Source organism: Pinus tabuliformis, chromosome X, assembly GCF_031772625.1.
Source record: "Pinus tabuliformis cultivar Carrire ecotype Pingquan chromosome X, CPIR1, whole genome shotgun sequence".
Classification (NCBI taxonomy): Eukaryota; Viridiplantae; Streptophyta; class Pinopsida; order Pinales; family Pinaceae; genus Pinus; species Pinus tabuliformis.
This window is the reverse complement of record NC_142308.1, coordinates 1,679,454,470-1,679,467,327: the sequence shown is the minus strand read 5'-3', so window position 1 is coordinate 1,679,467,327 and position 12,858 is coordinate 1,679,454,470. Positions and strand designations below refer to the sequence as shown.

The 12,858-nt window shown below is 33.7% G+C and overlaps 1 protein-coding gene across 1 annotated transcript; it reads right to left on the bottom strand.

The window, feature by feature from the left end:
• Positions 1–3,986: 3,986 nt before the first annotated feature.
• Positions 3,987–5,913, bottom strand: LOC149146464 (scopoletin glucosyltransferase-like). Its single transcript, XM_089448323.1, has one exon. It carries the CDS (start codon positions 5,798–5,800, stop codon positions 4,256–4,258), a length of 1,545 nt encoding a protein of 514 aa, XP_089304449.1. The 5' UTR covers positions 5,801–5,913; the 3' UTR covers positions 3,987–4,255.
• Between the last annotated feature and the right edge of the window lie 6,945 nt (positions 5,914–12,858).

Below are 12,858 nucleotides of genomic sequence, written 5' to 3'. Positions count from 1 at the left end.
TTTATATTTACTGGAACAATAAAATATTTTATTAAAATTATGAGGTATAAAAACCATCTATTATGTCATGATTTACTTATTTTTTAAATTAAAAACTTTTTTTACTTATTTTTTAAATTAAAAACTTTTTTACTAAAAAAAGTTTCAGTAAAACATGGTATTTACAGCTTGAAGGTAGGGTTTTCATATAGATACCAAGACCAAACTAGAAAGTAAGCATAGTAAAAGAAACAAAAGTATCAACAAGCTGTGGGCTGGTTTTAGGATTTACTTTTTTTCATTTACTGTTTGATTACTGCTACCCACTTATTCGGGGAAGGAGTAACCACTTCTTGCTGAGGAATTGCTTACTGCTATTGGGTCTTTTTCTAATTTTGAGGAAACTGATATGTGGGCTGGTTTTACCGTTCCTAATGAAGAAGCAGTGTTGTCTATTCCTATGCGAAGTGCTAAGCTTTTATTCACTTTACTCTCTGTGCAATCCTCAAGGGAAGAGAGCATTTCATTATTTGATTCGTTGTCTTTTTGATATGAAGATAAGGAGTCCTCTTCAGAGTCCTCTTCCTCTTTAGGACACTGGCTACATGGCTTCTAAGCCTTAGATTTAGTTTTTCATTTTACTTGCTTTTGAGCGGAGGAGTTTTGTAGGTGTCATGTTTGATGGTAGAGGTTGCAACTAAAAGCCTTGTTCTCAATCACCCACTTTCAGGTTGATTTTGTACTGCAAGTCTTTACTAATGTCGAGTTCTACATAAATCCTACCGTAAGTATAAACTCCACTTTGGCCTCGCTTAAGATCTGTGGCTAGGAATCCACCTAGCGTAAACTCCACTTTGGCCTCGCTTAAGATCTGTGGTTAGGAATCCACCCAGCGTATTTTCGATGCTGGTAAATACTGAATAAAGCTTGGACCCAAATGAGGAGCTTTGTAATTACTATCATAGAGGGATCGAAATCTCGAAACTAAAGGTCATAAAAAGTTCGGCTTTTCCCTACAACCGTGGGCCTTTAGATAGTCATGAAAAGCCCCGCTTTTCCCTACCATCATGAGCCCTTAGATAGAGCACTTTGGTAATTTTCCAGACAAACACATCTATGAAAAGACCCTTAGAATAGAAGACAACCGTTCAAAATCTAATACAATTAAAATAGGGCCAATAGTACAAAATTGTTGTTAAAAGCCACATCCCATTGAAACAACAAATCAGGCCGTGCTCTATCATTTCAAGACTTAAAACCAGTTACATATCCACTCTAATGAAATAGTCGCTTAAAAACTATTTACAAAGTGAATATAATTAGATATGCAAATTAATTACATACAAAATACAAGGATGTGAGACTCAACTACCTGAATTTTTAACACTTCAAACAATCAGTTAGACTGCGCACATTTTATTTAAAACAAATTAAAAGTACCAACTGCACATCAGCATGACATTGTGCAAGTTTCTAGCAGGCGGCAATAGAAAATGTGAAGGATACTGCCAATCAAATGAAAGCATGGAAAACACGATCTAGTTTTCGTTGTATTTTACAGTCGCACAGTGCACTGATGGAGTGGCTACGGGAGGACCCAGTCCTTGAAGCTGCCCTGCCTAGACAAACATTAGTGGTATGTAGGATAAGTACAAAAAATGGTCAATTGTCAAAAGATCTTTGGCTATTGTATTGATACACGACTTATTCAAACAATTTTAAAGTTATATACTAATTTTATAATTTTATTTTGTGAAAACTTATCTTTTTTCAGCTAAGAAAAAACCACTTACTTTATTATAAAAGTAGTTCAAGGTACAGCAGTTCCACTGTGATACAGATATATCCCAAGAAAATACTACAACTTATCCACTTACAGTTCTGAAAATAAACTCTATTTGCTATCCATCTCCTGTCTCTATCATGTACCTCAAAAATAAAAATAAAAACATAATGTTCCAGCTCTATAAAAGACTTGCAAAAGATATACAGATCTGTAATGTCCTTTCAAAGGAATACTCTACGACAGGCTTAAGATGATTGCTTCATATCTGGATGTGTCCCGAGTGCTGGAAAGAATTTTTTTCATATGCAGAATATTTGATCATACCTGGAGCAGAACTGCATCTTTCTTTTGATAGATGATCCGCAGCTTAGTTTTGTTCCTCACAAATATGACAGAAAGATATCCTTAAAAATTGCTTTTATTAATAATTTGAATCTATTTATCGAGAGCTCAGAAATTTTTAAAGTCAATGACTATTTAATAAAAGCATGTATTTTTTTAAGAAGTTTTAGGTTCAAAATTAAAAAAATAAAGTATGTATGTCTTTATAAATTTAGTAGTCAAATAGTTAAGTGGAAGTAAGTCTTATAAATAAAAAGAGTTCATAAATCTAGCCTAACCATAATTTTAAAATTAAATAATAATAATAATAATTTATGGCCAACTATTTAAAAAATAAAATAAAATTATATGAATAATACAAAACTTCCAAGGTAACAAGAAGCTCCGCTATGTTATTTAAACCCTTACCACTGAAGTATTTTTTTGTCCATTATTCGGTGATAACTTTTCATAACAATACTCATAAGCTAGGAAATCACAAGCCAGGGAATCGGACCACGTTCTGGCTAGGCCAAATTTCCTCGTATTTCAGATCTCTCAGCGATAATGATGAGTTTTCTTGTCCAGATTTATAGTGAAGAAAGATGTCAATACTTTCTGTTTTTATTTTTGGATAGGAGGTTTTGGTGTAATCCATTTTCAGGGTGAAGATGATATTAATTTGGAAAAAAATAAAAATGAAGTGTCAATGTTTTATTGTGCTGGTGTGGGTTTTGTTTAGTTGATTCATGATTAAATTTAAATGAAAGTTAATTTTGTGAAAAGTATATTTTATTAGTAAATTTAATTTTAAATTTAATATTTTTTTTAATTATCTTGTTTGTTTTAATATTGAGTTCTATTTAGATTAGACTTTTAAATTTACTATTTTATTTTTAAAATTTACCCTTTAATCCAAGTTCCAATCATTGATTAAAAAAGCATGAAACAATTTGCCCTCCAAGTTCCAACCATTGATATAAAAGGCACAAAACAATTTGCCCTCTAATCAAACCATTGATTTAAAAAAAAAAAACAAACAAACAAAACAACATGAAACAAAAATTTGCATGTACTAAAATCATCATTATGTAAAATAAAAACTAATTTTTACCATGTAAAACATATTTTGAAATAAAAAAATTATAATATAATATAGCATAAATTACTTTATGATTTAGATCGAAGGAAAAATATAGATTTATTTATAAATAGGATTCACTTAAAACCTACTGAAAAGAATTAAAAATATCTCTGGATCAATACGATATCACAAAAAAATTAGGATACGTTACATCAATTGATGAGATGGAAAAAAAGAAAGATTCATTTCCAAAAAATTAGGATACGTTACATCGATTGATGAGATGGAAAAAAATGGAAAAAAAGAAAGATTCATTTCCTTTGAACCAAGGGCTACAAAGTTATTAAAAAAAAACTAAATAATAAATACACAACAGAAGATTGGAACAAACCAGACCTTTCAAAAGGAGGCAAACCAGATACTCCTTTAAAAAACATATTAATTATCTTTTCAATTTCCAGCTGTATTTTATTTCTATAAACTCAAGGGTAGCTTGATCCGCATAGTCCAAACGAGACATTTCAAAAGGAGGCAAACCAGATACTCCTTAAAAAACATATTAATTATCTTTTCAATTTCCAGCTGTATTTTATTTCTATAAACTCAAGGTTTTTAATAAGGTCGATTATTGATGTCTTTTCTGTCCATAAAATTAATAAGGTCGATTATTGAGATCTTTTCCGTCCATAAAATTCCAGAATATTAGGAAAAATTTCCTTAAAGATAAATTCAAGTGGTTGATCTCAGTATCAGTCAGCATCAGAAATCAGTGTCAGTTAAAAAATAGTTTGGAAAACTTACTTAAAAAAGCAGCTATGAATTGAAACCATGTTATTATTATGTACTCGGTCACACTTACAAAAAGTAGTTTGTTTGTAAAATAGCCAGATGATGAAATACTTCACATAGAGGTGAAATGTGTATTTATGGCCAATACACCTAAAGGTAGCTATCCAATTACATATTGCAGGCCCACGAAAAATTTAGAGAACGGCGGTAAAAGAGACACATGAATATTTTATTTAGTTCATTACATCTGGCAGATGTTGGAGCTCTCATGTCGCTGTTGCTACATCTCAAACTGTTCACGTTTTCTGCAGTGACATGATTTCAGACACAAAGAGATCGAAGTTCTTGAAGGAAGATCCTCCCTCGGCGACCGCTGATCTGGCAGCCTCCTTCAGTTCTGTCACTCGTTTTTTTAACTCCCTTCCTTTTTGTTCCACCATTAACAATTTAACAATCTTTTCCACGTCGTCTCTGGTAACCAGCCAGTTCTGATCAACTCTCTGGGGCGCCTCCAGAGCGATCTGGATTTCATCCACCACAAACTTTGAGTTAAAGTGCTGCTCCGCGTACAGAGGCCAAGCGATCATAGGAACGCCCATCGTCGTCGTCTCCAACACTGCATTCCATCCACAGTGGGACAGAAAGCCACCGGTGGAAGGATGTGCCAGGATGCTCAACTGCGGCGCCCACCCCAGAATAATAATCCCCTGCTTCTTCTCCATAATACGAGCATGGAAACCCTCGGGGAGAAAATCCAGAGCCGAGGAGAATGCTTTCGACCCGGCGTCCGATGGCGTCCGCAGAACCCACAAGAACTTCACCCCGCTCGCCGCCACTCCCATCGCCAGCTCCTCGATCTGTGCGATCGATATGGAGTTCTCGCTGCCGAAAGAAATATAAAGCACTGACGCCTCCGCCTGCAGGTCTAGCCACTGCAAGCACTTGTCTTCCTCCGTATTGACCCCCATCTCGACCGCGGGGCCGATCCTTCGGGGTCGGACCTCTTCAAAGGCCTCCGGAGGCAGCAGGGGGCCGATTGTTCGCAGAGTACAGTTGACCCTCTGAAAATGTTCCACGAACTCCGCCTCCAGCTCGTAGAAGGTGTTGCTGATCATCCTCCAGCTCTGCTTGTTGCCCGGCCTACGTTGGAGCCAGTACTGGTGAGTGTCGTTGTCGGCCGTTGCCTCAGGAAGTTCCGGCAACATCTGAAGGCGAGTGAGACGAACTTCCTTGGGAAGCCCCGGTACAACATATCGCCCGGAATCGGTGCGCGGCAAATTGCGAGGCAGAATCTCCCACACTATCTGGTGGACAGACTCTCCGAACATGCCGCAGGTGTCGAAGCACACTCTCGGGATATCGAATTTTTTGGCGACAGCGGAGGCCCAGCCGAGGAGCATGTCAGCGACGAGGCAATTGAGGCGCGGAGCGATGAGGGAACCGCTAGTGCTCCTTATTTCTCCTCCCAGAAACCGGTGGAGGAAGTGATGGAAGGGCTCTTGCAGGCGCTCGTTTGCAGCGAGTAAAGGAGGCAGGCGATGCCACTGAACGCTGTTGCTGTTGACCTTGCCCAGCGTCAATTCGTCTTTGGTGACCTCCAATTCCACCAAGTGGATGTCTAGCCCGCTCTCCCGCGCGGCATCGACCTTCTTCTGCAGAGAAGAGATGTGATGGAAAGTGACAACGAAGGTAACAGTGAGGCCCTTGGCAGCGAGTTTCTTGGCGAGCTGCATGAAGGGAATGAGATGGCCGTGACCCAGAGACGGCAGCATCATCACATGATGATTGTGAGCCGTCCTTCCATTCTCCTTCCCCTGCATGCTAGACGCCATAGATTCCATCCAGAAGTCTCTTCTTGCTGAATAATGAAACGAAAATGAGAAAATTGAATCAGATGAATGCGAAAAAGCAGAGAAGCCTAAAACACCATTTGAGGTGAGTAGTACGGCATAGGTTTATGGAATATGGAATAAATAGCATTGCCCTGCGCCTTGAATATGATGTGGTGTAGCATCTTCACACCCACTAACCAATACCGTGACATAGCATAGACATCAGCATTTGCGTCAGTGTTTTGTGTTGCCCGCCTGGCTCTTGGAATCTTTTTCCGGCCCCAATTCCGTGACATAATTCCATCCATACCAAAAGTTCGATTCAACCAATCGTTCCTCCTCCTGTAAGCTAAAACGTCAAGGACCAGTGTGAACCAACCAATCCTGATTCTGTAAGCACAAAAAGAGGGTCAAGGTGCAGTTTGAACCAAACAATCTTCTTTCTCCAAGGTAAGAAAAGGTCAAGGTGCGGTAAGAAAAGGTCAAGGTGCCGTATGGTAGAGCCATTTTTATCAGAGTTGTCTATAATGTGATTTTTTGGAGATTTTGGTGATGGAATCCGGTGGAAGAAATTGAGGTTAAATCTTGATTTGTTGAAGTTAAAATGGTTTTTTCATTGTATATTTGGATTCAGCACCCTGAAAAACCCCTGGGACTTCCAAAAAGTCGCATTATAGACAACTGCATTTTTATCTCGATCGTGGGAATATTTTGAAATGGGAAAGATGGGAGTGAAACTGTTTTTTCTCACGTAATTTAATTTTGAGTTCAGCATAATATGCTAATAGATTGTGGGTTAAGGTTAAAAAAAAAATTTAAGGTTATTTGATAGAGTATGATATAATTAAGTTGATAGGTGTGTTTATTTTGAAATAAAGTTTTTAGAATTTTTATTTAATTATAATAATTATTAGATGTAGATTTATTTTGTAGATTTACTTTAGAACAATAGTTATTTTTTATTTTTTAATTAAATTGATTAATTAAAAAAATTGTTATATAATTGAATTATGATTATTGGGATGGCTTACAATATTGTAATAAAATTTATTTACAAATTAAGAATAGAATCTCTATAATAAAGTGTAAATAAATCTTTGTGATTCAAAATCTTGTTACATATTTTTAAAATATAAATATGTTTATTTGTTTTTTTTGCCTGAGCTATCTCTTCAGGGTAATATGTTTAAGTTATATATTAATTCTTCTTATAATTAATAATAATTGAAATAAAATTATAATTTAGTTAACTTTTAAGAAGTCTAAATTCCTTAATTATAATTTAGTTAACTTTTATGAAAATCTCCATAATAAAGTGTAAGTGAATCTCCATGATCAAGAATCTTGTTATATGTTTTTTTATACAGATAGATTTAAGATAAGTATTAATTTTGGTTATAATTAATAATAATTTGAAATAAAAATTATAATTTAGTTTATTTTTATGATTTTTTTTTATTGGCAATGTGACATATATTATGAGGTAAGCTTTTTGATGTTTATCATAAACTACAAACTTCCATTAACCATTTAATTTATATGATTACATTGTTATTAAAAAATATCTTATACCAAATTATTTTTATTACCTAACTTTTTTTATAATAATCATTTAATTTATATACTTATTAAAAAATATTTTATAATAAACTATTTTTATTACCTAATTTTTTTTATAATAACCTGATTTTTTAAATTTTTTCATAAATTTTATTATAATTTCATTATTAAATACTAAAAACTAATTTATTAGAATTATATAAAGCAAACCATCAATAAATTCTAATAATAAAACACGATTCCATTCCATAATCATAATTTCTATCAATTTGTTTGGTAGGAAAGGAAGAGTCTTTTGGTGAAGTGTTAATTTGCCCCACGCGCCCATATATAAAAAGTTGCTGTGCTATTTGCATAGTGTTGCTTTGAACCATATATCAATTTGCGGGCACACACATACAGATCGAAAGTTCGTGTGTCGTATCCATGGGGACGCAATAACCCTAAACCATAATCATTGTAATTAAGAGTCTGAACCAAATTCACCAAACTAAGAGTCTAACCAAATTCACTTAACCATGAATCAGACAGTTACAAAGTGCAAACATGTCTTCTTTGCGGCTCTCCACTATCTTGCCCGTACTGCGATAAAAATATTTCATATAACAGCGATACATCATGGGTTATTAGCTGGGATGTCACTGCTTCCATTAAACACCCAAAATTGAGATTTCCTTTTCATGTAAGAAATCTGTTGATTGAAACTGACAGCTTTACACTGCCCGTATCATGCACTAAAGTTAATCATTGTTTTATTGTTTTTTATTTTGTTGTGTATATAATGAAAAACCACTTAACGAATTATTATCATGCACTAAAGTTAATCATTGTTTTATTGTTTTTTATTTTGTTGAGTCTTTTAGAGATATAATGAAAACCACTTAACCAATTATTATCATGCACTAAAGTGTTTTATTGTTTTTTATTTGTATCTTTTATAGATATAATGAAAAACCACTTAACCAATTATTAATTTAATATAATGAAAACCCACTTAACCAATTATTAATTTAATATATAGTGCTTAATAATTACCATAACAAATTTCCCTAAATTAACCTCTTGAAAAAAATATTTACTATTTAAATCTCAATACTTCACTCAATGCTTAATAACATTTGTATACATGTTGTGAGGTTTACTTAATCATAAATTTATATAGTTTAATTGAATTTTACAGAATTCTGATAACACTATTTTATAATTGGATATATGATTTTCTAACCCTTCATTGCATATATAAATTGACTCTTATGTTCTGATTTTCATCTAACATATTGGTTAACCCTTATTTAAACTCAACCCATAACTTTAAAAGACAACCCTTATTTAAACTCAACCCATAACTTTAAAAAACAAGAACCTCGTAAGACATAAAACCAAAATATAAATTCACTTCTAAACTAATTAAGAAAAGCAAAATATCTTTATAAAATAAAAGTGATGATTACAGTATGTGTAACTGCTAGAAGTCATAAAAAAGGCGTGAGTTCACTTATGAACCAATTAATTAGGTGCCTTTGGTACTTGATTGCAGTATACTAGAAGTCACAAACAAGGCGTGAGTTCACTTATGAACCAAATAAGGCAAAGGAAAGCATGGTGCTCTTGGTTAAGTGCCAACTTCAAGGCCAAAGGGAAGAGTATGTCTTTGGGATTGCAGCATACTTAAATTTCAATTTTAAAAAGAAAATTTAAAAAAGGAGTGCGTATGGAATTTTTAATTTGTTTATTGATTTTAAGAGTGCAAAGTATTTGTTTATATATATATATATGTGGAAAAATACGAATAAATGAATAATTTGTTTATTAATTTTAAGAATGCAAAGTAGTTGTTTAATTATTTTTTATATATAAAAGAAATATGAATAAATAAAATTTCTTAATTATGTATTTGTTTGAGATAATTTTGTTTTTAAATTTTGCATTTTACATTATAGTTGTTCAAGGTTAAGAGTTTTGTTTGAGAGTTTTTATTAAATTTAAATGATTTATGGCAAAGGTGTTTATATTTAGTAGAAGATTTGAGGTTACAGAAAAACAATTAAAAAATCTTGAAAAGTGTCAATGAAGATGGATAATAAGAAGTTTAATGATTACAATTTTACCATATGGATATAAATATGTGGATATAAATATGGAAGATTCTTAATTTTTCTGAAACTTTATTAACAAAGGGAGGTAGAAGTTAAAAGCTTTATTAACTATATGGATAGGTTTATATGAAACACATCTACAACCACATTTACCAATGTGGTTGATATACATTTCTAGGCGTATATCTCCACCCACCACATTAATAAGTGTTAGTTGTATTTTGTTAAAGACTAACTATTTCTCATTATTAATAACTATATAAATAATAATAGCCATATTATTTTTTATTTATATAATTATATTTATTATATTAACATTATTTTGTATATTGATACAATATCAGTTATTACATAAAATATTCCTAATATATTAATAATTATATTTAAAACTAAAATATTAATAACATTTAGTTATTATTAATAATATGTATTTATCTCTCACCATTATGTTATCCTCAATAATTATTATATATTTATTAATATAATGGTAAATATATTTTATTATATATTTGTTAATCACATCCATCTTAACACCAGATCTATCAAGCCCCGAGAGGGATCAAATCTCTGGAGGTGCAAACCTATTTTTTTAGTTCAAAACTTGTGGAAAGGTTTACACCTTGAGAGATTTGATGTCTGGTGTTAATATGGATCTAGGCTGGTTTTAATAGTGTGTGGTCATACAAAATTTGTTGAACATCTAATTATTTTGATCATTTTAAATATGCTAAGTATGTCTAAGATTAATTTGGTCAATTTAAGCCCCGAGAGGGATCAAATCTCTAGAGGTGCAAACTTATTTTTTTAGTTCAAAACTTGTGGAAAGGTTTACACCTTGAGAGATTTGATGTCTGGTGTTAATATGGATCTAGGCTGGTTTTAATAGTGTGTGGTCATACAAAATTTGTTGAACATCTAATTATTTTGATCATTTTAAATATGCTAAGTATGTCTAAGATTAATTTGGTCAATTTAATTTAAAATTTTCTTAGTTACCTCAGTTTGTTGAGATGATAGAGACTCTTAGTAACTTGAATGATGAAATACAAATTTTGAGTGCAAAGTGTCAATATAACAATTTTGATTGATAGAAAAAGTGAATAATAAGAATATAGTCAATTACAAACAATCTTCATTGCTATCAGTTTGAAACTATTTTATTCTATTGTTATTAGTTTTTCCATTTTATAGTTGAATTATTGTAACACATAATTCAATTCAGGTCATGAATAATTTTTATGTGCTTACACTGAGAGAGAATGTGTATGTTTTGGGGGTGAGAAGGAGAGACAAGGGTAGATAGAGATATAGATATGGAGAGAGAAATGTTAGAGCGAGAGAGCAGGGGAATAGAGACAAATGGAAGGGAAAGCGGGGGAGGGAAAGAGAGATAGATACTAGATATGGAGAGATATTGTGTATGTTTAGGGGGTGAGATAGAGAGATAGAGAAGGAGAGACAATGGGATATAAAGATATAAATGAAGGAGGTAGATATGTGCTTAGACTGAAATCAATGCACGCTATTAATTTAATTACTTTGAAATTAATGTACATCATACATCTAGTTGTATCAAATCATAAATCAACATCTACACTAAAATCAATGCATCTAGTGCAAACAATCAAATAGGATTAGAAATCAACATCTATACTGAAATCAATGCATCTAGTGCAAACAATCAAATAGGATTAGAAATCAATATCTACACTGAAACCAATGCATCTAATGAAAGAAATCAAATATGAGCGGAATTCAACATCTATGTTGAAATCAATGCATCTAGTCTAAAGTATTAAATAAGATTAGAAATCGACGTCTACACTAAAATCAATGCAGCTAGTGCAAGCGATCAAACAGGATTAGGAATCATTATCTACACTAAAACCAGTGCATCCTGTGTAAGCAATCAAATAGGAGTAGAAATCAACATCGACACTGAAATCAATGCATCTAATGTAAGGTATTAAATAGTACTAAAAAATTGACATCTACGCTGAAATCAATGCATATAGTGCATGTGATCAAATAGGATTAGAAATCAACAACTACATTGAAATCAATACATCTATTTTAGTGAAAATCCAAAATATTCATGACTTTTTATATCTAACTTCTATGTGTGTATTTGTCTATGTGCATCTCTTTCTTCTTCCCTCTCTCTCCACCTTCCATTTTGTGTCTATCTCCCTCCCTCACTCCTCTCTCTTCCCCTCCCTCTCTTCCCCATCTCTCTCTATCTACCTCTCCCTCCCTTTCTCTATCTTTCTCTTTTTTTTCTCCCCCTGCCACCTATATCTATACCTCCCTCCATCTCTCTTTATTTGTCACGCTATCTCATTCCCCTAAACACATGTCACTCTCTCTCTCTCTCTCTCTCTCTCTCTCTCTCTCTCTCTCCATCTATATCTTTATCTCCTGTCTATCTCTCTTCCTCCCTCCATCTCTTTGCCTCTCTCTTCTACCCTCTCCCCCGCCCCATCTATATCTCTATCTCCCCTTATCTCTCCTTCTCACCCCCAAAACACACACACACACTCTCCATATTTCTCTCTCTCTCTCTCTCACTCTTCTCTCTCCCTCACTGACTCTCCATCTCTCCCTTGCCACTCCCTCACCACCTTTATCTCTCTATGTCTTTATTCCCCTTCCAACTCCATATCTATCTCTCCCTCTCTCTCTCCTCTCTCTCAAGTCCTCTCTCTTTTTCCTTCCTCTCTCTCCACTTCTCCCCCACCTCCCTCCATTTCTCCCCCCATCATACACACTCTCTCTCTCTCCACCCTTCAACTCTGTCACTATCTCCCTCCCTCTCTCCTTCTCTCTCTCCCCCCTCCATATCTATGTCTCCTTGTCTCTCGCTTCACCTTATTTCTCTATCTTTATCCTCTCATTTTCTCTCTCTTCCCTCATATCCTCTCTCCCTCATTCCATCTTCATCTCCCCCTTGTCACTCCCTCTCTTTCTTCACCTCTATCTCTCAATGCCCTTGTTCTTCACTCCTTCTCTTTCCCCCTCGAAATCCTTCTCTCTCCCTCCCTCTCTCCCCCTCCTCTCTCTCTTCATTTCTCTCTCTCGGTGTCTCTCCCACCTCTATGTCTCTCTCCCCCACTCTATTCCCCCTTCCATCTCACTCTCTTTCTTCAATATGATCTCATTGTATTGTATTTAAGAAAGTATCTAAAAAACCAAACAAACAAAAAACATAATTGGTTGTAACATATTAAACCTATATTTTGGATCAATCATGTTAAAGAAAATACAATAATAAAAAACTTAAAAGAATCATTCATTATCTTTCTTCTATCATTGTTAATCACTTTGATTTCTCACTTCGCTTGGATCCTTGGTTAAGATGCATCTATCATGGTTTTTTGTAATACTATTTATATTATATAAATTTCACATATG

Coding starts and splice junctions, on each gene's coding strand:
- LOC149146464 (XM_089448323.1), bottom strand. CDS start 5,800: ATGGAATCTATGGCGTCTAGCATGCAGGGGAAGGAGAATGGAAGGACG.